Raw genomic sequence first — 26,306 nt, 5'->3', positions numbered from 1 at the left:
ATTTATATTGCTCTGGGAGGTTTAATTTCTCTAGTGTTGTGACATGACATGCAAGGTGAGGTTTGTTTGTAATAACGATGGCTAATAAGTCATGACAAAGAAAAGAGGTAAAAGTTAGGAAGGATAATAAGTAATGATAGTAATATAGTAATGAGAACGGAGGATTTGGGTGATTTTTAATGTGTGGGGTTTTAAATTGACCATGTAAGACCCCTGGCCTGCATGCTGGGGGACTCAAAAGTCAAAGTCAAAAGTTACAGACAATCTTTTGTGTACTTGGAGTTTATTCCCAAAAGTCTAACTATAGAGCTGCTGGTTTTAAGCTCTGTTTTTCAAGGTATCACTCAGGGCATCCACACCATGTGAGCAGTTTATTTCACACTTTGAACAGAAATAAATAGAAGCCATCTTCATTTCCTTTAAAAGAAGCACCTCTTTCACCTTGACTTGTAAAGGTTTACATAATAAGCAGTCTTCTCTCTGTCAGCAAAACACAATAATAATCTGTCCAGCATCAGTTTGTTTTAGTTTTGTGTGTGTGTGTGTATGTGTGTGTGGGTTAGTCTAACCGAGCACGGTGATGTTGACGCTGGCCGAGGCAGTCTGGTCTTGGACATGCTCGTGGACATGGCAGACGTAGTTTCCGCTGTGGGCCACCGTGGCACGAGGGAAGATCAGGTAGGAGCGCATGCTCATGGCAGACAGGACGTCTGTCAGCGGCTCAACCGCTACAACCTTGAAGAGAGAGGGAAATGATGAGGATGTGACATTTTATAATCATGTTGAATATGATCAAAATTTCCCTAGATACCACACATAGGTGAGTTTTGCTGCCTCCTTAAGTTACATTATTTTCAGTAAAAATCTGAAACAAGTCTGAAGCAAAAACTGTCTTCATCATGATCCAAAAATCACATCAACCTAAAAGAGGCGATTATTACAATACCAACACCACATGTTATCACTAGAATTTCACAGGGGGATAAAAACGGAGGTGTGTCTCTACATCTTGATGCGATTTGGGCTCGGTCATGAGGCCTGAGAGTGATCACGAAGGGAAAGCTGAACAAAAGCGCTTGTTCTGCTCCACTCCTACTCACCTCTCTGTTGGGGATATCCCAGGAAAAGAACACGAGCTCCACTCCGTGCACTGTGCAGTTTACTGTCAGTGGTTCGCCCTGCTTCAGGACGGTCTTTGACGCATTGATGTAGGCGTCGATGGCCTCTGGGACTGGGACGGGAAGAGAGAGTGTGTGTGTGTGTGTGGGGGCGGGAAGGAAGAGGGGGTGATGATTTATCAAAACAATATGTAGAAAAAGTCTCCATTACTAATCATTCACAAAATTGTTCATAAAATAAACCTTGAAATTAATATTTTTGACTCATCTGTGTTTGTCAGAACTGAACTTTGTCGCTGGTTCCTCTAACGAATAACACTTTACAGCTCCACAAAATTAAAAATTAAAATGTCTCCACACAGTTTGTGCAGCACTTTTTAATATGTTATCTAACCGAATTATTGCACTGTGAAATCATAAGGTCAGTATTTACCTCATTATCTCCTAAAAAGAACTCTGCACACCCTCCGTAGAAAGTCTTCCAGCAGGAAGTTGTAAGGTAACCAAAGCATATGTGATAATATGGGAATGAATTATACTTTTGGACTGACAAGTTCAAAACTTGTAGATTTTGCTGCATAAGCATTTTGAAGAAAAGCAATGAACATTTTATGGGTATTTTTTATAGCGCTTTAAAAAGATAGACTCATTAACTTTAATAGTTTTGGTGTAGGCTGAGATTGAATTAAAAGTGGCCAACTCTGTGTGTGTGCGTTTCTGAGTTATCTGAAGTTTCCGCACACAGGTTCGATAATGACCACATTTTTATTTTGGGAAAAGTTGTTTCTCTCACCGAACTCTTTAACCTGAACACCTACCGACAATGCTGAAGACGTAGAAGGCCTGAGACTCTTTCACCTCCTCGTTCAGCTCTCCCCGGCACACATAGGTCCTGTCCTCCAGCCGTGCCTTGTACCCCTCACTTGGAACATAAAGTCCCCTGATGGGCAGATCAGTGTCCCTCTCATACAGGGTGACATTGATGTTCGGGTTGGTGACCACACAGGGGACGGTGCTCTCCTCGCTGGTCTTTGTTACCATGCCGTGGGAGCTCTCTATGAACCACACATCAGGGTCTGTGAACAGAAACGTGTTTTATTGTCTCAATTGTGAATCAAACAATTGCTGTGCACAACTCTATATTTCATTTTTAAAGTATCTTGTTTTTACAGTTAGTTTACATGACATCAGCATTTTTTACAAACAGAAAATGATATAAGGTCTCAGTTGAACTGTGACTTTAACAAAGAGAAAGCAGAATGTTTTTCAAATGATTTAATAGTTATTTATCTGTTTCCAAAAGATCTTCTTGGTGCTCTCACCTCACTATTCACTTTTTTTTGCAGCTGTGCATTGCATTGTGGGATAATAACGTGCATCAACGGCACACTCAATCACTATGTTTCCAGCTGTTTTTTAGCATGCATAGTGACTTCTTTCAGTCCTTTATTTTGTCACTTTACCAATGTGAACATACGACTTTTATGTATTTTATTTTTTTATTTTATGAATGATATACTGTAATGTTCCCACTTCACAAGACATACTGAGTCAATCTAAATGTGTTTTTGATGTCAGGCAGCTTGTAGATATATGACACTAAACTAGTAAAATGACAAACCAGGCCTCACCTGGGACAAAAACAGCCACCTCCTTAGTTTCTCCAGTGTGTTGATCAATGCACTGATACACCCCCGTGTGCTTCCAGCTCACGTTCCACAAGGTCAAAACACTGGATGTGACGCTGCTTTGCACAATTTGGTAGCTTTGACCACCATTTTGAAATTCCACTTGGAAGTACGGCACATCGTCCCTCTTGAACACCCACGTTGTGTCCCCTGAGCCGGAGCAGGTGAGGATGAGCGAGGAGCCCTCAGCCAGGACCAGCTCTTTGTCATCGGGTGTGATCTCCAGACAGCAGAGCTCGGTGCAGAAATACAGAAGAGCTGCAGTTGGCACAGCGAGACAAAAGGTCAGGTTGGAGGTCAGAGAGGCAGCAGCATGAGGTCAAAGGTTAAATCAACACTACATGCCAGATCCTTCTTCTATCTCTAAATGATGAAAGATAGGAGTTGTCTGGAGTGGATATGCGGGAGGATAATGATGCCTCGTCAGTGACGAATGTATTTTAAATGGCAGAGGTCAGTTTGAATGAATCAGTTGTCCTTTACATCAAAGTGTTATCTCACAGGCTGGACGGCTAATAAATAATCCTAAAAGATACTTTATTTTTTAAGTGTCTACATTTCAAGCGTCCTTGACTTTATTACTGTAAATAAAACCTTTTGAAATATCCTACCCCCTTAGTAAGCACGACTTTGTCATAACTGCAAGTCCTGCAAAGTATGTAAGGCTAATATTTTAAGTTATGATGCTTTCAATCGCATAAAGTTTCATTTGGATAGGTTGTAAAAAGAAACAAACGGTAAAATACTACACCTAAGCTTGGCATTATGCTCTTTGCTTCCCTGCCAAGGAACCTGTGGTCCTGTTACAGATTTTCATTTTTTGTTTGTTTATTGAAATTGAGTTCTCACCTGTAACTGTGACTGTCAGATGGAGCGTGGATGCCGTCACCCGCCTCATGGTGGAAGCCTTCAATGCCCTTTGTTCTGCTGGACCAAAAGAAAAGATGACAAATGCTGATTAAAGTTCATGTACCCTTTTTGGAAATAGTGTGCCTCCCACATTGCCGGGGTCAAAAAAGAAACATAATATTCAATAAAATTCAGTGGAAATCAAACAGAAACAGCATGAAAAGCTAGTTTGCATTCACCCTAAGTGAGACACAACACCACCACGGTTAACATATCATAAGGCTTTATATCATAATGGATCAATTCCTGCCCTCAGGAGCTCCTGCAGGTCAGGTTAAACAAGAGTTAAAATAAATTAAAAAAATAAATTACATTGCACGTCAGAACATTCTGCTTCCAATCAAAGAAAATGCTCTGCTCATACTACAGGAAACAAACTAAAAGTATTTAGTGTGTTGTCAAGCTGCTTTCTTTAATGGTTTCTGGCCGGCACACAGAGTGTGAGGTGCAGATGCAGCTATCTCTGGAGGTATTTGATGCCTCGCTGCACCAGGACAGAGCGACAATGTCTGGCTCTTTTTGTTCCTGGTTCACCAGCATTCTGCCCACTAACAAACGGGTCACTGTGTACAGCTTTGAAACACGCTCACTGGCAACAATGCTGCGTCCAAGCTATTCTAAAGCCGTGCTGAGCCATTAATTGGTTTTGGTGTAAACAAAAGTGAAAATGAGGGCATTCACATAAGCTGCTGACACAGTAGCGCATTAAGGGTTTTAAGAGTTTGCTTTGGTTTTGATATACTAATAATGTTTCATGTTGTACACCAATGTGATATAAACATCAACATTATTTAAGAGCTACAGAATAAGGGTCAAAGGTGACCAATACTTAGTGTACCATCCTCCCACACTGAACAGTACCACTGTTAGACATTGCAAAGTAAGAAGGCAGAAGGAAAGATTGAGGAGGGGAGGGGTGGTTTGTTATTATGTTTGGGATGGGGAATAAGCCTTGCAGCACACAGATGTCTGGAAACAGTTAAGGATGGATCACAGGCATGTACACAAGAGGGTGGGAAAGAGAGAGAGGGCAGAAGAGCGATGCTTGGGAAGAGCGAGGGTGGAGGAGGAAGTGAGGGAGGGAGGGAGGCAGTGGAAAAATTGTGAAATGTGTCTTGAGAAATCTTATCCTATTTAACGCTTTAACTCGATAACGCAATCCAATTTTAAAATCTCTATTTTAAGAAACTGGACTTTCGTTACGCATTATGTAGTAGAACACGTTTTAAATTTTGCCATCTTATCAGATTAGTTTGCATTTGTCAATTCAACACCACCTTTAAGACTGTATCCATAAAAATGCATCAAAGTTACTTTATTTGGTATTTTAATTGGCTTTATTTTAAGACTAAAAAGAGATGAAAGATCACTTTGGCAGTGGTGGTGAGGTACAAGAAGTTCCATGACTAACCCTAAGCCAGTAACTCAAACCAGAGATACAAGTTGTCTCTCTAAATTAACTGCCTTTGGCACTTCCGCTCCCAAAACGAAAACTAAAGGTGCTCCAAAAACATGACCAGTCCATTTCCTCCCCGGCCTTCTGCTTCTAATAAAAAGGGGTGAAGGAGAGAGAGGGAGAGACTTTTTTTCTTTTCTTAGTTCCCACACATGCGCACATACACACATACTGACACACAATGCATGCTGCATGTGAAGCACACACACACTGGCACAGGCACACGCTGTATAACACTTCAACTCCCCTCCACACACACACACACACACACACACACACACACACACACACACACACACACACACACACACACACACACACACACACACACACACTTCTCCCATTCCCATTTTTGTCACTGGTGTCTGTGTACAGTTCACATTCCCACAGTATTTCTCTGGAACTTTCCCAGGACCGCTGATACACTTGGGACACTGCTGGTGATGACGGCAAGAGCGTAGGGGGTGGGGGAGGGGGGGTCACCTTATCCCCCGGGGCCCCAGCAACCAGCACTGAGGGACTGTCCACTGAGGAAGCCATACATCAGCGCTTACGAGAACCAGTAACCTCAGTGTCAGGGATGATGACTTTGAGCGACAACAGCCAAACGCGGTTACACCAAAGGCATGTGTCGCTTGGCAGCATGAGGACTAACAAATCTTAATGTGACTGGCTACTGATGTTATTTCTGCTAAAACAAGTCAAAGTGCTACATTAGGGCTACAGCAGGATATGAATTTACATCTGGGATGAAACAGCAGAAAACTGAACAAGAATCTCGGTGTGCTTAAATCTTATTTTAGGGGTCTTTGAAAAAGGAAGGAAAAAAAATGTTTGGCTACTGCAACACGATGAGGTTTTATGTTGACCGATGGGCAGGGGGGACTGAACAGAGAAGGAATCTGATCTCAAGATAGGATGTGCTGACTAGGATCAGAGAGCCAAAAGGGAGCGCTTCAAAAGAGTTCGGAGAGTGAACTCTATAGCAAGATTTATCCAAGATTCAAGAACATGCAACACTAACATCCAAGTTGTAGTCTTAGTGTGAGGGGATACATAAGGGTTAAAACATAGCTGTTTTTGTGCTTATCTCTGTCATGGTCAGGTCTTTGTGCAAGAAAGGGAATATACACAAATGTTAAAAAAAGGGTCAGGACACTGCAAAGAAGGTTTGGCAGCATTGTGACTTTGTTTCTCACTTGGTAGCACCACTAAAACAAAAAGTAGCTCTTTGTTTGAACCATAGAGATAACAGATTGGTGTTTGAGGCAATTTACAGTAAGAAACATCCATGATATCCATAGGTCAAATCAAGTCAAGTGGCTCTCAAACTGAAGACCTTGTGGTGGGTCTTAAAAATGATTTAAAGTATCTGAAAAACATTTTTATAACACAGATGTTTATTGTTGTCTTTAGAATCTTTGAAATGGGATACTCCATTCCTGAAATGATTGTGGAGGTCAAAAACAAACAGTGTTTATGTAAGTGATGGTGCAGTAATCACCATGACAGATAAACTGTTATCCCACTGTATAAGTTTTCCCACAGATGCTGGGAATTTGGTGGCTGATTGACCCTTCCTGGGATTTTTTTTTAAACAACTGCTACACTCAAAGTGTCACCAGCTAATGAGGATGAATGCTAAAATCAACCTCAGCGGGACGCACACAGCCCACGCACCGCCCCAGTGGGATTACAGCAGCCTGTAATCCCACTTCTGGGATTATCTATATATACTATAACTGCATGTTTTATTTAAACATCTGGCAGTGATGAAGCAGTCCTCGATGAGGTGGGAACTGCTTTTTGAACCACATTTGCAGCCAACTGTTTGCTTGAGTGTCAAGGGGGGAAAGGGTTGCATTTAGAAAAAAAGGGGGGGGGGAAAAGTGTAATCTATAACAAAAGAGAGAAATATGTCCAAAAAGACTGCCAAAGTGCAGCTGGTGAGCTCTGACTTCCTGTATGGGGAAATTTGGCCCTTGTGTGGGTGTAAGGCTGTGATGCATCAGTGACACAGCAGACCACCACAAACACTAAGCAAATACTCATGGAGACAACAAGAGACACCACAATGAGAGGAGGACAAAATGCACATAATGAAACTTCTACAAAGAGAAAAAACTGCTTTAAATAACAAGCTGCACAGAAAAGATGTAAACTCTCAATCAGGAATGAGGAAAAACAACAAAAAAGTAAGAGAACAACCAAACAGAAAAAAAAACAATCAACATGCAAAAACAGACCAATTAGACCAATGACAAAGTATGACAAACCATCCACACACCACTAGAACACTGCAAACAGCACCAGACGGTGGAAAAGACAACAAAGGGAGCATGCAGACATACAGAATACAATTTATGGGAAACACCACATCAAAGCAGAGAGTGAGACAGCAGAGGGAGCACACACATAGTCTTACATCACATACAGTGATGTTTACCCTGATGAAGTGTACAGGAAGCTGTGATCTGCAAAACAAACACCTCCAATTTAGTGGTCACTTCTTTCCAATGCAAACAATTATAGCTTAGATTAGACAGACTATCACTATGACGCTGGAAACTAAATCATGGCACTAGAATAGCCACAGCGCAGAATAAACGTACGTGCCATGGGCTTGTATTTTAGTTTTTAGAAGGATGTCAGGTTTTCTTGACATATCTGTGAACAGCCGGACTTTGGCGAGCTCTGTGGGAAAAAAATGACCCCAGTGTCTTTGTTCAAACAAACCTCCATTTTTATCACTCGTCTTAAACAGTCCAACCCCCCCTGAGGAAAACCTTCTGGTCCCTTGGCAGCAGACCCACGATGCACTGCTCCCACCCCAGGCGGCCTAACTGTCCCCCAACATACTGTACATTACCCAAGCTGTAATAATGACGGACGAACTGCAGGCTCATGAGTAAAAGGCAGTTTCAGTTGGGAGAGCACACATGTCATCAACATGCTGTCAGAATATGTGAGTTACTGTAAACAGGAAGTGTGTGTAGAGTGCTTATGGTGCCTGCGTTTCTATCATTATAATCCATCTTTCATATGTTAAAAGAAAAGAAGAAGACAGTTACACTTCTAGGATTGTGAGCCCTCAGACATCTTTGTTTATGTAGAAATATCAGTGCCACAAATCTGTTTGATTTTATCTGTTTTGTTAAAACACACTCTTCACCATCTGTGGCATGTTTAAAGCTGCAATATTAGATATATTTGCCTTGGGTGCAGTGGAAACAAGCCGTCAACTTAACACGTTTTCATCTAAACGTAGAGCAAATTTGAACCGCATTTCTAGAAAATGCAAATTAATGCTTCCATCCACTAGTGTTCAAGATAAACAGTGTAAGATCTTATTGGTCGTGTGATATTAAACCATTGTAGAAGAAGACACCGCAACGAGATGACGTAATCAAAACACCGCCATGAAAACGGTGTAGAAAACGTGATGGGAATATAGCATTAATGTTTATTTTATGTATTAATTTGAGGAGGTTACCGTCTCCTTATCAGTCTACACAGATCTGATGTTGTTGTCTCTTCAGTGACGTTTAGGTGGGATGCTTCATGTACATTGTGATTTATATGCTAATTCATTTTCCATGATCTAAAAGAGGCTGAAAAGCTTTGTAGATCTGAGGGGAGCTGCAGAGTCAGGTGTTCATTTTCAGTGGTTCCGTCACTACAAGCATATGAAAAATATACATCACTACAAAAGAAACGCACCACAGATTTCAACACTCCAGAAACTTGTCTGTGTCATAATAGTTTTGGCAAATGTTGAGTAACTGTTTGCAGAACAGATTGAATCTGAAAATAGGTCTTTAGAAAGAGGTTTATTGTGATAACTGCAGTGGCTGGCAGAAATAGTTGAGAAACAGATTTGGCTCACTTACACGGACCCCCAACAAGAAGTTACACAGTTGGACACAGGACTTTGGAAACGTCTGTTTCAGCAAAAGAAAACTGCTTGTATCCTGTAACGTTAGAGCTTGAAGCTGCACTAAAGCCATCTCAAATTTGCATTATCAGATTCTGATGCATTTAAAAAATCCCTTACTCTTATTCCTGCTCAAAAATCCCCCTCAGGGTTCATTAAGTTTAGCATTAGGACACAGTGACTGTGAGTGGTCTTACCTCAGCAACCAAAGTGACTCTGTACTTATGCTGAGGCAACACATGTTTGGGAAACTGGATTTTGGTCTGCTGCCTTTCAAACAGAGTTGTAAATGCTGTTTGTAGTGGCGGTGGGGGGATGCAAAGGGCTTCTGTGTAAAACTGATGGTTGTAGAATGACAGCATCAGATGTGGCTAGTGTTTGATATCAGTTTAATGATCTAATTTTCTACTCATTAGGGAACCTAAATGAGAAAACATGATTCATATGTCAAAAACTAAAGCAGCTGTAATTGAAGTCACGTCCATTTTTCCCCATTTTCTTGAGCAGTAAATCTTTGAGTTACTATCAGTTAGGCTGTAATTTTGACTATGCTTTGTCCCAGCCCCAGTCAATTCAAGCTGCTCATAGGGAATACAGTGATATCATATATATACAGTGATATCATATATATATATATATGATGTAAAAAAAAAAGTAAAAGCAGCGCTACATCATATATCTATATAGATATATCTATATAGATATATCTATATATATATATGATGTAGCGCTGCTTTTGCTATATAGCAAAAGCAGCGCTACATCCTCCTACGTTTCTCTTCTGAGACATCTGCACCCTCCTTTTTTCTGCACACCGGCCGTCACACCAACACTTGAGGGTATAAGCCCCTCAACCTTCCCCGTGAGAAATGGAGGACGCCTACACACACTTCCAGTCCCTCCACTCTGACACACCCACACCCCCCTAAAAGAAAGAAACAGCTGAATACAATTAGGCCTGCCTGGCTTTAAATTCCACTGGTTTCCCTAAACACGATAATGTTAAAAGGAAGGGGAAAAGGAGGGAAAAGGGTGACAGAGAATCATCAATCTGGGTGATAATTTACTACTTGGCAGTTTTGGTTATGTTATCTTTGACATTTGCAGCAAAACAATGTTGGAATAGCTCTTCTGGGTATTGTTTTCTATGCATGGTTATTGACAAATCAGAAGAAATGCCACTGCCAAGTATCACTGTAGCTCAAAAATGTTTGAAAAGCAGCATAAAACTATAAGACAAACTGAGAAATCCAAATTAGTCTCATTTTCCATTGTGTGGAATATTTGTATCTTCCTCCGTCCTCTTGTCTCACTGCACTCTATCACCAATTCCAGCATGTTTTTGTTGGACTGAGGACAGCACAAACACCAAAGAGAAAGAGTGCCGCTTTAAAGGAATCTGTTGGAGAGCAAAACTTCCTGCTGAAAATCTGGATTTTTACTTATGCAGTAAATTCAGAGAGGAGATTGTAACGTCTTTCTGATGTTATACCCATACAGGAGTGGAAGAAGTAGTCAAATCCTTTACTTGGGTAAAGATAGTATTGCCACAATATAAAAAATTGTCTATTACAAGCAAGTCCAAGTTTAAAATTGTACCTAAAGCTCCTAAAAACTTGGTTTCAAGTTGTATAGGAAGAGTTTGACATTTTGGGAAGTTGCTTTCTTGCTGAAAGAGGATGGAATTCTCATGTTTGATGAAACAGAGAGAAACAGCTAGCTCTGGACTATTGGCGAAATGTCTTTTTTACACTTCACTTTACTTACACAGGTTTTAATTCAGATGAAATAAACTAGATATAACATGTTAATTAGTGAGCTTAAGTGTTGGTAGGCATGTATTTCTCTATAAAATTAAATATGTATGACTACGCAGAACTCAGTTAAAAAACAATCAGTTATCATTCATAAAGAGTTTAACTGGTTTGATCAGATTTGTTTGACAGTGCCCTGGAAACCTTTGTTGTTTTGTAGGTTTTGTTTATGACTATTAATCTGAAAAGTAACTATTGTTGTCTAGTACAGCAGAGGTAGAAAGTACTGAAATACATTTACTCACGTTACTGCATTGAGTAGTTTTGTTCTGTAACATCGGTGATTTAAAATGTACTTGATTATGTTTTCATGACTAATAGCAAATTGCCAATTAGCAAAACAACATGTTTCGTGGCATTGCTAATTTTTGTCTAGCACTAGCAACCCATAGGACAACGTATGTAGGACATGCCCCGCCCCATTATACAGTTTTTTTTAATGTAACTAAGTAACTTTTACTTAAAGTACATTTTAAATGAACTACTTATTACTTTTACTTGAGTATTTTTTCAGATAGGTAATTTCACTTGTACTTGAGTAATATTTCATCAAAGTATTGGTACTTTTACTTGAGTACAATGTTTTAGTACTTTTTCCACCTCTGTAGTACATGCATATTTGAGTAAATGTACTTTCCATCACTGTGCCCATATGTACAGCTTCTCTGTTACAATACATGTTTGAAAATGACCTCTTTGCATTTTAAGGCTGATTTCCTTCTTAAGGTTTGGTATTATAACTCAAAAAGAAGCATTTCCTCCAGGAGTCATCCTGCAGGAGTGACTATGCTCTCTGGCTGGAGATGAGATGCAGCTGCCTGTCAGCTCTGTGTGAGTGGGTGGGAGGGAAAGAAGGAGGGAACGAGGGGGAGGCCAGATGGACGGGCAGCCGTACAGGATGCTGTATCGCAGCACCACTTAGTTCTGATCATTAAAGCTGTATGATTCAAATAAGTGTCTAAGTACAGCATTAAAGAAGCAGTAACCTACAGGCATGGCAAGGGCATGAAACTCTTCCAAAGATACAACAGCTCAGTTTGGCAGTATGAATGATGAATTATGAATCAGCCAATAAGTGACTGACTCAGAGAGTGAGTCAGATGCTATAGACTGCTATATCTAAATATAAAAAATGCACTCACCAATAAATGTAGGAATAATCATGTGATAACATGTCTGAGTGCTGTAAATTACTTTTTTACCCCCTATACTTCATCCGGATCTAAATGTTACACTAGTTTTCAGAACATGTTTGCTGAACATCTGTGTGTTCAGCTCACGGGGGATAAATCACATGAGGACAGAATGGATCAATGTGTTTCAAAACTTTCTGCCGGGCTCAGGCTGTTACATATTGGGCACATGTGAGCCAAATCAGACTCCTGGCATGTTTTCTGCATGGTCATAATGTGAAGCACATTTTCTCTGAGCGACTGGCATGCGGAGAGGCCGGAGAGCCAGGAAACAGCTGATGACGAAGGATTAGGTCTGGGCCAGGGGAGTGGAGCCGACTGGCTGCATCAGAGCCAGGGAGAAGCGCTCTGCTGCAGTACATACCAGCAGCCTAACGCACAGGGAGAGAAATCCCCACCGATCAGAAGACAAATGAAACTTCACTATGTTTAACAAATCCATGCTATAAAGATGTGTCAGAGTGTACCCACTGTTTTTAAGTTGGTGCTGTAAAAGGTTTAGCAGGAGACATCCAGCTGATGGTAAAACTATGGCATGAATGCAATGCAGTCTAATACCATTGATGGTAAAAGTATGACATGCATGCAATTTTCCAACAGCTCATCTGCAACAACAGTATGAAACAACGCGTGGACCGAAATACCCACAGACAGAGCCAGAGAAGATCAAAAACTTCAAAAGTAAACTCCTAAATGTAGAGGAGGAGCACAGCAGACACAAAACACAAGCCAACATTGTTTTGATTACAGCTTATGCTAATTCAGATGTCCCTATATCAGAACGGTCATCTGTACAAAGGAGATGGATGTGCAGTTAACCAACCCAACAGCTTAACACCACAGCAGCCGCACATAGCAGGGAAGTGGGAAGGCTTTCAGGTGCAAAACATATGGTGGATTAGAGTGAAAAGACATGCATGCCACATGTGTCTGCAATGAAATAGCTCACATTGTTGTAATGTAACTTATTCCAGGTACTAAAAAATTCTCCTGTGATAAATGAGAGGAGATGATTCAACCGATTGTTTATGTCTACTTGGCTCTGCGTTTCTCAGACGAGACCGAATCACAGCTTTTTGAGAGATATACATTCATAAAAAGGGTGGCCCAGGCATTGAGTTTGTAAATTCAAGCTGGTGTGCGTTATCTCTAAGAGGAGATCCATCCACAGTTACAGAGGATGCTGGTGACAGTAATGGGTCTGATATCACAGCCACAGCTTTTCAATGAGCTCCTCCATGTAGCAATGCAGAGAAGATTGATTTTGTTAGGGCCATTCACAGGGGAGGAAAGAGGCTGACGGTCTAGCAGTGAGGACCGCTGGTTCACTCAGGGTGACTGAAAAGAGCTGTATAAACAAGCCCTTTAGCAGTAAGCACATACAAACAGCTTGTGCTATAAAGCCCAGTGTGTGTGTGTGTGTGTGTGTGTGTGTGTGTGTGTGTGTGTGTGTGTGTGTGTGTGTGTGTGTGTGTGTGTGTAAGACCCTGGGATACCATGTCAAACGCATTCTCTTAGTGAGAAGATAAACATTGTTAAAGTTGCACCATGTAAAGAATGAAAATGTGTCTATGTACAGAGATGCAAGCCATCACCATGTTGATGTTTGAACAGGTTGCTTACACTCTTTCACATTGTAATTCCTAGTGTGTACACATGCAAGTATGTGGGTAACAAATACCACCAACAGTGACACATACCAACTAGCAACAACATCACACAACAAAAACAGACTCAACTGCTAAAACCAGACTTTTCTTTGTCTAAAATTAGATTATTTAGCAGGTCAAAGTTATATGAACCAACAGTCCAGTGTTGTAAGTGCATTGTCTCCCTGACAGACAGCTATGAAATTGAATCAGTCACAGTGGGCTTCCCATGCAGGCTAAGTGAATTTTCACCACTTTGTACAGTTCATCTTCACTTCTGTCAACAGCTGCCAAGCAGCCATGGCTAAAAGTAAAATCCTTGACAGTGACAGAGAAGTAAGACCTCTTACCTTCAGAGTGATCCTAGAAGCATCGACAAGTCTTCCCTTTCTGTCCGAGGAGGTTGCCGGCCAGCAGTCGGTCTCCTCCTTCTGAAATCAGAGGAGAGACTTCCAGCTGGTTGTCACTCCGGGGGTTGCTGCCTCAGATGTATAGATCCCTCAGATGTTCAGAGTCTGAGGTTAATCTCTGCTGTCCTGGGAGTGCGCTGGAGGAGGTACCGTTCTGAGCCAAGCTGTTTGTTTAGTCAAATCACAGCACCATGGGGTTCTCCTCTCCTCTCTCACACTCTGGACAAGTCTGCCCACCGCTCCCAAAGAGTGCTGTAAGTTTAAAAAGAAGTGTTCCCAATGGAGACACACTACACACGGCTTCCCTGACTCACATTCAGATTCACACAGAGGAGGGAGCCAGTGGTCCGGCCCTGGTAAAGCTAGAGTAAGATTAAGTTGGAGAGGGAGGAGAGGAGGGAATTGTGAGTGGGAGTTGAGTAAAAAGCAATAGAGGGAAGTTTAGGAGTGAAGGAAGAAAGAGAAAAGACAGAGGGAGAAAACTTCAAAATACAGGTTGAGTTCTGTTTGTTGTTCTTAGGTAGCAGCTCAGAGGTCCAGGGCTGGAGTGATTTGTTTATGAATGGACTGGAGAGCAACTGGAGGTAAACTGAGACAGTCTCTATTGGCAACAGCAATCTGGACCACATCTAACCCCTCTATAAAACAACAAACACAATAAAAAGGAAGAGAAAGAGTGAGAGAGAGGTCCAAGCTGGAAAAAAAAAAGGTTTTGGCAGAGCTCATGGTGGCCTGCTTTGGAAACAAACATGGAAGTCTCAGTTTCTCAACAACATAGCTTCACTTACATAATCACACTGCAAGAATCAGGTATAAAAGAGGTTAAACACATAGGGCACTTTTAGATTGAGTGAACAACCTTTCTTACATGCATCTCCTCTTCTGTCTTTTTAACATCATTTCTTTTTCCATTTATCCCACATAAAATAGCTCAACACCTCCCTCTGGCCCTCTGTCCTCACCCCCCTTCTGTCTCTTCTCTTTCAGCCTCTCTCTTTCAAACACATGCAGACACCATACAAATACCTCTGTTTTCTACATTGGCTCTCTCCCCAATTTCTTCCTTTCCCAGGATATGACTGGATGGCTTGAAATTCATAACGCAACCCAGCAGCTGACTAAGGCCTTTTCTCTCCAACAAGGGGGGAGATGGGGGTAACGGGGGGCTGGACAGTTACCATGTTCTCCTCTAATTGTGAGGGTAAATATAAAAGCCCTGCTAGCAGTAATTAGAGAGCCAGTGAACCCCCAGTTATTAGATAGGAGGGAAGCAACACCACACAGGACTGTCCCACCTTAACATCAATCTATTTCTAACTATGTAATTAACACTTTCTTGCAATAAATCTGCCCCAAATCCAGGGACTTAGCCCAATGAATCTATTTGTGTATGTTTTAGTGCTTGTGATGTAAATTAAAACTGTTTACAAGAGATAATAGATAATAATGCAGCAATAATACATGACATTAACATTATGCAATGCACACAATCCCTTTATCAGCTGGAGATAAGACACACACTCCGTCTAAACATCCTACAGCTCTAAGAGGACAAGACAGACATGTCTAATTTGGCATTTTGTTATGAACTTTAATGTTAGCATGTTATTACAATGGAGTGGTGGAGAAAGAGATCACAATGGGGTGTCTATGGCTTTATATTTGGCAGCTGTCCTTGGTTATTCATACAGCTTGACAAAGTGGCAAACCACATGATGAACTGGACTCCGAACCATTCTGCTACAACAATACCAAGCCTATTCAAGTCATGAAAACAGCTAGAGTGGTTTCTCTCACTGATTTGGGTTGTTTCCATAGCTGGAGTGAAACTAGTGCAACCTGTCAAGTGGGTGTGAGCACAGCAACAGGGAAAGGACCCAAACACAGCACAGACTAGAACAGTTTAGGGACTTATTGAAAAGATGAACAAGATAAGCTTACTGGCATGTTTAAACAGAAGTTTACAAGACTGCAGGAAGGGGGCAGGAAAAAGTGCAGGCAGATGCAGATTCCAGTTATGTGCATGTGCAAGGTTCCAGGGTAAAAGGCAACAGAGGCTTGAACACAAAGGTGCAGCGCAACAATGACAATCTGGCAAAGAATTAGTGGAAAGGAGCTGGTTAAATATCTGCAGGGTTAATGAGGGAAGTGGGAACAGGTGAGTGGGTAAGGTCAGGTGACTGGGACTGGAAGGAAAGGGGTTACTGCAGGGCAGGAGGGAGTGAGATGACTGGTGCAGGAGAAAGAGTCAGAGGGCATCTGGTGGACAGCAAGAGAATGGCACTGAATGGGATTGAGAAAGTGGGAATGTGGCGGAGGGAGGGGCAGACAGGCAAAATGTGAAACACAACCACCATGTATGCTGGTACTGTGTTTGTGTTCAGCTGGATTTTGGATAGTTATCTCTCTGTGTCTGACAGGCAGTGGCCCCTGGAGACCCCTGGGAGGGGGGAAGGGAGCTAGAAGCAGGAAACACTGAGGCTGAGGCATGGGCCCGGAGCTAAATCCAACATACCTCTGATAGATGAAGACAGATGAAGCCATAAAATGACTCATCTGGAATCAGATCCATAATAAATTCTGCCAATATGGATGTATTAGTCAGAGGCTCCAAAATACTTGATTCATATGTCATATCATCATACTCAGAAAACACTGGGACATTTCTAATACATAACAACAATCATCACCATCATAAGATACCACCTCTAAATAAAACACGATGAACTCAATTTAGAGCTTAAATAATTAGCTTAATTAGTCAACAACTAACCAATGAACAGAAAATGAATTGGCAAATATTTCAATTATCGATTAATTGATCGTAAAATGAATCGATAATTCATTTTACAAGCAGATATATCATTCCCTTCTTCTCCAATGTGATGCTTTGCTACTTGACTTTGTCTAATGTGATAGTAAACTGACTAACTTTGGGTTTTGACTGTTGTTCAGACACAACAAGAAATTTGAAGACATAATTTTAGACTTTAGGAAATTATGATGGAGATTTACTGTTTTCTTAGATTTTGTAGACAAAATGGTTGATAAATGAATTAAGAAAATAATTGGCAGATTAAAAACAATGACAACTTGTTTAATTAATTAATTAATTACATACAGAACATCATAAAAAAGAATAAAAGCTAAACAGGAAAAATTAGAGAAACTAAAGGCGTCCTGGTGACCTGTGTGTGTTAGACACTGCTCATGTAATCGCAACATTCTTAGTTTGAGTCCGGCCTGGGACCTTTGGTGCATCTCATTCCTCTCTCTGACTCTCATTTCCTGTCAGCTAATAAAATGCAGAAAATTACATACTTTTGAAACAGAGAAAAATTAAATGGATTACACAACAGAAGCGCAAATTAAATCTACATGTGCTACTTTTTCTTGCTCTATAATCTATTTTAAGCTGTTGTTTGGAGAGTGTGGTTGGGTTGCATTCAGACTAAACAGAATCTAATTCAACTTGAATCACTTTTTTATATGGTTTTTCAAGATTAAATAAAAAATATACAAAAAGAAATTTCCGTGCATCAAGAACAGTAACCTGATGCAGTCCTGCATGATGCCCCCATCGTCATTACTGAAACTAAAGTTTGTATTCTGTCTTATCGTTAATGAGGTAATTCTTAATACACACACACACACACACACACACACACACACACACACATACATGCACAAACACACACACACACACACACACACACACACACACACACACACACACACACACACACATAGTATACAGACCGCCTCACACTCTATGATCAAATAAAACAACTGAAACTGGGGTGGTTAGTTGTCATACTGAGTAAACTATCAACTTGTAATGACCACTTTTTGTGTAGTCACTTTATTCAGTTGTTTAGTTTATCATGATATAATGATGATGCTTCTAGTACAACATTTAAATAACATAGTGAAGCAGAATCAGACGTGCTGTAGGTGTTTAGCACTTGATAAGTACTGTTTGCAAGCTTTTTACAAACTAGAACAGGCCTTAAAGGAAGCCTGACTGTGGTAGATGAAAGCTCTGGGTGTGTCTGGGCACCTACAGCAGCTCACATGTGAGCTTTTAGAATTGGTGAAAAGAGGCTACAAACCTCTTATTAGTTCCCCCTCGATGAGCTTGAATGTCGGGATGACTACAAGAAGACCAGTGGGAACACTGTTTAAACTGAATCTATATACAGTACATGTATCATTCTCTACAGTAACCCACATTTAAATAAATATTAAAGATTTTACAGCCTGAAAAGAGCTCATGTTTTCATGTTTTGGCACACAGCAGCAGACAAGGGCTTTCAAACTAAACCTCTTTTTTGAGCTCAGATAACATTTTTAGTGCCAGTTTTCGGGTCATCTATAAAGCCAAACGGTGCAGTTTGTACATCAACACATTCTCTAATGTATAGTGTAAGTGCTAAAACCACGTCTATATTTTTAGCCAGGTTGTTTTTGCTTAGTGGTTATGATCTACATTTGAAGCTTTTTGCAATGTGTTTGATGTTGCACTTTCCTTAATGTTCAGGCCTTTAGCACTTTTCTCTCCATTAACATGAGCCTGCTTCATGCTAACAGCAGATAGCTGTTATAGCTGATAATGACTGTTCTGACCAAGATACTAACATGAATCTTTTATAATGTTTGGTCAACTCAGATGCAGAAGGACCCACAGACAAGCTCAATATCTGCAATAGTATAGCCTACTTTACATCACCTGAATGTGGAAAATATGCCTATATTGATCATATGTTTGGAAACAGCAAGTTTGAATATCTGCAGGACTCCAGAACTGGTTAATTGCCTGGTCAAATTAAGTTATTTACTGCCCTCATGTGGTTGTATTAAGCAGGGACATAGTGGACAATAAACCTATAAAACTTTAATTTAAACTTGTTTGGAATGGCCAATTTCTGCATTTCTACACCTTTTTTTGTTTACATTACAGAAAGTATTGAGAATAGGTTTTTTTTCAAAGGGAAATCATAAATAACACAATTATGTGATCATTGGTGTCTTTTCTTCACCAATACGTTACCCCAAGTTTCTTCACCTCACTGTAACACCTAAAGAATCATATAATAATCATAAATCATATCATCATGAAATCATATCAAATGTGTCTTCCTGCATGTGAACTATTATATTACGGAAAATAATAACAAAAAAGACAATATCTTAATTAAAATTAACCTGTTTGATTGGGAATGAAAATAGGAAGTTGGCTATGTTGTCTTTTGTTTTAAATAAACAATCAATGGGACACTTGTTTAAGGGGGTACAAATTCATCCATAACACCTATTCTTGGTGAACAACATTCAACCTTTACTTAAGTAATGTAAGTGCAGTTATAAGGCACTTGGACTTTAGTTGAGTATTTCCATGCTATATCTGTTCCTCTTTTATACTTCTATTATAAATGTAATAATAACAATACTTAAATACAATATCACTGAGGCAGGGCCATAGCCTAGCTACCACTGAGGACAAGGAGGGAAAGTTCTCTGTAATATTTCTGTGAGTTTGGGAGGTTACATCAAAATTAGTTTATATTCAAGTATTAGACTACATACATGTTTTGACTAAATTTATGTTTCTTAAGGCTGGTTCTGATATTTCTGTAGTGTTAATTACCTACTTTAAATGTAACTACTGTACATACATGGCCGTGTAGAACAACATTAAATATATGTTTACAGAAAATACAATTGAAAAGTTAAATGAAATAACGAATGTGCAAATTATAGATTATTTACATGGGTGTGGCAATTTGGATTCATGACATTCCTGGCTACTGCCCTGCTGACCTGCCTAGTGAATACTACTTTTACTTTTCATTTTGCTAATAATACTTCAGCAGTCCCTAGTAAGATTGTAAATATGTTTTACATTGTGGTATTACTTTATAGACTTTTGCCAACACTGATATATGACTCATATCTTGATTTACAATCTCCGTGCAGGATATCACATGAGCCCTTCACATCTACATGCACACGTGCGTGCATGGGCGTGCGCACATAGGCCTACATTTCACGCACGCCTTACATGGTGGCCTTATCAAAATCATCCACCAGGGCAGATTGGGTAAGGGTCAATGCCCTAACGTCGCCAAGACGAGCAGGCAGGTGGGTCTCAGGTGAAACGTGACGTCATGATGATACTTTTGAACTCCTCGGCAGTAAATCTATAAAGGTGTGTGTAGTCTTACTGCACAGGTAGCCGAACCTTAGACTGAAGAGAAACAGAGCGCCTTAGTCTGCTGGGAATAAACAAGGAGACCTAACATGCGCCAGGTGGTTTGATTCACCGAGGTCAACCTGAGAGTCACCCTATCTGTCGGACGAGGACACCGGTATGTACCCCAACTTACAGTCGGCCAGACACCCGGCTCAGACACTGCCACTGAACAGTCAGTACTTTCCACCTCCGTATGACTTCACAAGTTACCATCACGTCACGGGAGTCGGTGACCCGTCGACAAGTGCCTGGAACTCCGTCTACGCTCCCCGGGAGGAGTATCCGTACAGCTTCCCGGGGTCAAGCCCCAACGCAGGGCAGGTCAGCTTCTCCACACCGGAGCTGAGCAGCACGCCCACCGCCGCTGGAGGGGGATCGTTCACCCCGTACAACTTCATCTCCGGACAGGACCCCTTCAGCTCCAGGAGGAGACCAAATGAATCCATCAGACCGTCCGTTTCAGGTGGGACTTTCATACTGGATACCATGGCACCATGTAAACGTATTTAGACTGTGTGTGATGTGGTTGCTGTTAACATTGTAGGCCTATTGGCCGATAAATAATCAGTGTTAAGATATAATTATACATAATTCTAATTTATTAAAAATTTAACTTGCATCTGAATTTGTTTAAACACATGGGCCTATTTTCCAGTCTATCTTGGGGCTGATCACAAATCAGATATTTTAAATGCTAATAAATTAATCTAACAGGAAAAGTGTCATCTGATAACACTTACCCTACATGATGCTCAATTGCTATTAGATAGTCCTTGGTGCAGTCACAAGATTAACCCCAGGAGTTGAGTGGGTGTAGGCCTACAGATGACAAATATGGTCAAATGCATATTTATAGACAGGAACCATTTCAACATGTACACAGAGTAAAGTCAGACTGACTGCACACACACATTCATCAAGATTTTCGCCTCTCCCTTCCGCCAGCATGGTTCGAGATGTCAATGCAAAGCTAACAGTGGCAACCGTGAAGTCTGCAGAAATGTCATTCCCCACCCTCTCTGTCCACTGGGTGGGTGCAAAAGGGTGACAAACTGGCTAGATAACACGAACACTTACAGGAAGTCTGTAGAAGTCAAACCAAATCTCCTCTTAAAGCAAACCCTCAGGTCTCACCTGTGTGTTCATGTGTGTTTGTGTGTGTGTGTGTGTGTGTGTGTGTGTGTGTGTGTGTGTGTGTGTGTGTCTCAAACAATGCTGTCACATGGTCAATATGTCAGATCAATAACTCTGACTAACTCTTAACTAATACTCTGTGTGTGTGTGTGTGTGTGTGTGTGTGTGTGTGTGTGTGTGTCAATGAATAGCTGCCTGTGTAAACACCTATGTAAACACCACTCACAGTGATAAGAAGAACCACTGATGCAATGCAGTGAGAAGTCTTTACATTAGTTATAGTTAGTGTGATTAATAGAGTTGATGAGGCTTTAAGTGGCGCCTGAACTTGAACGTGGCACCAGACGTCTTCAAATTAGTCATCTGTTTGGCCCCAGCCTACAGTGCACGTGACTCACTGACATTATAATCATGTTTAACACACCTATTAACTTAAATTCACTAGGTCAGTCAGTCATCCAAACTTGTATTTATTGTTTTACTAAATCATGGTTATTTTGTGTGATACTATATAGCAAAGACTCGCACTAAGGACAAGTACAGGGTGGTGTACACTGACCATCAACGCCTGGAGCTGGAGAAGGAGTTTCAGTACAACCGCTACATCACCATAAGGAGGAAGACTGAGCTGTCAATGGCACTCAGCCTCTCGGAGAGACAGGTGAGACTGGGACTTTAATATAGAGGGGGGCACTAGGACCCTGTTTCTGTTTTTTTATGTTTTTGTGAGGTGAGGGGATGGCAGTGGTGAGGAGTAAAGGAATAGGTTGTATTTTCTTATTGTTGATATTTTAGTGATATTAGTAAGAAAAAAATTGCAATCCCTAAAAACACAGCTTATGGTACAATTGATTTAGTCCATGTAGTTGCTTGGTGCTGTATTGTTCTTATTGTCATGGATATACAAAGTAGTTACGATACGATACAACTTCATTGTCAGCCAAGGCTGAAATTCTTTTTGCATCCCTGGGTAGCTCGTATAAAAAAAGAGGACATAGACATACATACAGACATACATAACATGAATAACACCAAAAGACATAAATGAAACATTACCACAAATGACATAAACACACAAGTAAGGAAACAAAGAATACATGTATAACAACAGATGACAAATGACAAATGACATGAACATACACACAGACAAGGTCATGGAGACTTGTAACCCTGAATAAATATTGCACTGGATTTAATGTAGCTGGTTTAACAATAGGATAGATTGATGTATGAAAGAGTTTTTTAAGTCTGATGCGATTAACACAGCACACATTAGCAGAAAGTTCTTCAACAATCCCATTTGGAGAAACCAGCTTTAGAATAAACAGCAGAAACCTCTATAAACCATAATGTTATGTGGCCAAACAAAACATCTTGCATTAAGTAGTGTTAATGGTGAAACCCTCACTCTCTCTCTCACGATGCTATTATTGTTATTGTAAATTGTATTATGAAACTCGTCTACTCATTCTGCTTGTCGAACCCACAGTTGAGTGCAACAAAGTCATTCTGGGGAAAAGGAAACTAAACTAAATTAAACTTAAGCAGAAGTAAGCATGGGAACAATCTACACAAAAAAAGGAAAAATCATTGCAATTCATCGTCCACTAAAGATAACATAATTGATAACAGATAAAGGCCAACAGATAATGCACCATAATTTGCTATTTCTGATCACATTTTAGTAACATCCAATAAGAGCCCTTACTAAATTATAAATATGTTTTTGATGTTGATATGTCAGGTGAAGATCTGGTTTCAGAACAGACGTGCAAAAGAGAGAAAGATAACCCGGAAGAAGCTGCAGCCTTCTCAGCAGGCCTCCACAACTACACCCACACCGCCTGCACTGGGTGGACCCGCTGACACCAACAGCAGCAACATTATGTCTGATACGATATCAGAGGAATACTAGGTGGATTTTATATGGAAGACTGATACAGCATGAAATATGTACATAGAGCTATTTTGTTTTTACAAGTTTACCACAGAATGAATGAAGATGATTCACATCACCTTGATGTTAATGCTGCACCTCCTGCCTTTCATAATGACGAGCACTACGTGTGTTGCACTAATCTTCTCTAGTGGGAATTTGCCAATCACAGGACTTACATGTAATTATTTTCAGCACCAAGATACTGATTAGAAGGACAAAGAATCACAGGTTAACTTTTATGTGCCTTCTTTAAGAGTAGTTAGTAAACAAAAAAAAAGCATTTCAATAGTTATTTTTTTTAGCACAAACACATAAACACAATGTTGAAATGTGTCTGAGTCTTGGTTAATACAAATTACAATAAGTTAATCTATAGGCAAATATCTGTTTTATTATTAAGACAATAGCCCTAATCCTAACCCAATTTTTTTTAATGACATGAGGAAGTGCTTCTCACACTTGAACATAAAAAATGCAAATTCTGCCAAAATATGGAAATGAGAAGTAAAACGATGCTAATACATTTCTTTATTAGCATTTGAATTTACAAGAATTAGAGAGAGAAGAGGGTTAAGTTTGTTACTAGTAAGAAAATAAGAAGAAAAAAACTTAAACAAGATGGTGCCAAAGTTCAACAACCTTTTAATGTTTTTTTCTGTTGAAATATTGATGCAGGATTATATAAGTATAAACCAATGGGTTTAGTTAGGGATAAAGGCAGATGTGTATGGTGTAATGGAAATGGTGAATGCACAGAAAAAAAGAAAAACAGTACTTATTTGATATGAAAACACAAATGTCATTTGGCGTTTTCTGTTTAATAGATTTTAATATATACATAATTACATAAAAACATCTTTTTCAGCCACAACATTGTGATAACAGCAAGGAACTGAGAGCAAGCATGTTTAAAAATGACTGTGGAAAAACATGTTCAGACAGCAGCCTTTAGCCACATCCTGAAAAACAGCTGCCACATGACTGATGATCTACCGGAATCACTGTACCTCTAAATACAGACAGGCATTCAGCTTTAAAGCTTTTAGCTTGAGAGTATTTTAAGTGGAAAAAAGACACCGCTTATCTAGTCTTTTGGGACTGACAGTACTGTATGTATGAAACGTTAAGTATGTACTACACAGGGTGTCTGGGTAGCTCACCTGGTAGAGCGTGCTCCCATATATAGAGGTTTACTCCTCGAAGAAGTGGCCGTGGGTTTGACTCTGACCTGCGGCCCTCTGCTGCATGTCATTCCCCGCTCTCTCCCCCTTCATGTCTTCAGCTGTCCTATAAATATGTAGGCCTAAAATGCCCCAAAAGTAATCTTAAAGTGCTCATATTATGCTTTTTGGCTTTTTCCCTTTCCTTTATTGGGTTATATATCTTTTTTGTGCACGTTATAGGTTTACAAAGTGAAAAAGCCCAAAGTCCACCCCAAAGGGACTTACTATCTCTAACAGAAAACACTGTTCACAAACTGCTCCAAACAGCTCTATTGTAGTCCAGCCTTTACTTCCGTGAGGAATGTGTGTTACAAAGTGACATTGGCATTATAGTGATACAGCATGAAATATGTACATAGATTATAGTGGCATTATAGTGCTAACTCACTATAATGCTCGCCTAGCTGCTAGCATGGCACGCCCTCATACTCCTTCATAGTCCTTACCTAGGTACTGCGTATGTGCGACTCCGAACAAAAATGGAATAGAAGTGAGATGCCTCACTCTGTAGCTAAAACAGAGAGCTCAACACACAGGGTGAAAAGAGGAGCTGCAGCAATGTGCAGTACAACAAAAATATGGTGTTTTCTGAAAATTAAACTATGTAAAGCTATTCTGATATAACCTCTAAATACAAGTATGAACCTGAAAATGAGCATAATGTGAGCACTTAAAAAAAAAAAAAAGAAAATGTGCTACACTGTGCATGTAAGAAGTGTTATCACACTGTCAGATCCTTCCTGTTAGTGGTCAATTTAAAAAAAGAAGAAGGGAAATTGGCAAACGTAGCAATGTAACTTTAGTATCGCAGACCATAGTTAGCAGAGGCTGGCATACCTTTCTTTTCAAAATAAACCACCGTACCACCAACTTCTGCAACTCATATATTTATTGATATGTGAAAGAATTCCTGTTTTCTCTTTCAATACAATCGAAATAGTTTGTTTGTATTTAGTTCAAGCTGAAGTTTATGTTGGTTCACATTTGCTGCACATTATATAAAAAGCATGCTCAGGGCAGAGGTTTATCGATCTGGTTTGTTTATATCTGTTCATTAGCACTGAGCACAGTGACAAGCTGTGGGTCTATCTGCTGCTTTCCCTGCACCACAACCGTCTGAAACATTACCACAGTGAAAAACTTCTTGATAAGTGCATGCTGCCAATGAGGAAGTGTACCAATGGTCTAAAGCTTTACCAGCCCACAAAATTACTTAATTACTGTAAAACATGAATTTAATGACCTCTGTTTGTACCGTAATTTGTTATTGAATCATACAACAATAAAGTCCACATTACAGGATACATAGATATACTGAATAATCAATTCAATCAATTATTTACAAGTAGTTGCTGACACATTCTTTAAATTAAATTATAAGTAACCCAAAATTATACCTTCAGTCAAAAACTGACGTGCCCAGGATTGAAGAATTGGCACCAGTCTTGGTTTTATAAATAAATACATGTGGCATGGCAGTATAACATCAACAATCACATGACACAGACAATGACAATATCACCTGCTTTTTATGAGGAAAAATACCTGTCAAGAGCTAAGGTGCAAGATGATTCCCTATGTCACAC

The 26,306-nt window shown here is 40.1% G+C and overlaps 2 protein-coding genes across 3 annotated transcripts in view; one reads left to right on the top strand and one right to left on the bottom strand.

Moving 5' to 3' along the window:
- Nucleotides 1-14,530, bottom strand: part of pdgfrb (platelet-derived growth factor receptor, beta polypeptide) — a 32,427-nt gene extending 17,897 nt beyond the window's left edge. Inside the window, exons 1-6 of one of the 2 annotated variants that reach the window (XM_078260732.1) lie at nucleotides 14,112-14,530; nucleotides 3,656-3,733; nucleotides 2,750-3,064; nucleotides 1,937-2,194; nucleotides 1,101-1,231; nucleotides 570-735 (exon numbers count right to left, since the gene is read on the bottom strand). In XM_078260732.1, the coding sequence (XP_078116858.1) occupies nucleotides 570-735; nucleotides 1,101-1,231; nucleotides 1,937-2,194; nucleotides 2,750-3,064; nucleotides 3,656-3,704 (919 nt within the window). In that variant the 5' untranslated portion in view covers nucleotides 3,705-3,733; nucleotides 14,112-14,530. The remainder of the gene's footprint in view (nucleotides 1-569; nucleotides 736-1,100; nucleotides 1,232-1,936; nucleotides 2,195-2,749; nucleotides 3,065-3,655; nucleotides 3,734-14,111) is intronic. The other variant, XM_078260731.1, reaches the window with a different exon arrangement.
- A 5,951-nt stretch (nucleotides 14,531-20,481) lies between these two features.
- cdx1a (caudal type homeobox 1a) lies at nucleotides 20,482-26,248 on the top strand. Its single transcript, XM_078260730.1, has 3 exons — nucleotides 20,482-20,891; nucleotides 22,075-22,219; nucleotides 23,303-26,248. The coding sequence occupies exons 1-3, from the start codon at nucleotides 20,542-20,544 to the stop codon at nucleotides 23,471-23,473; spliced, it is 666 nt and encodes a 221-aa protein (XP_078116856.1). The 5' UTR covers nucleotides 20,482-20,541; the 3' UTR covers nucleotides 23,474-26,248.
- The last annotated feature ends 58 nt before the right edge of the window (nucleotides 26,249-26,306 follow it).

The sequence above is a fragment of the Sander vitreus genome, chromosome 10 (assembly GCF_031162955.1).
Source record: "Sander vitreus isolate 19-12246 chromosome 10, sanVit1, whole genome shotgun sequence".
Classification (NCBI taxonomy): domain Eukaryota; kingdom Metazoa; phylum Chordata; class Actinopteri; order Perciformes; family Percidae; genus Sander; species Sander vitreus.
The sequence above is the reverse complement of the archived record's forward strand: the minus strand, read 5'-3'. Positions and strand labels throughout refer to the sequence as shown.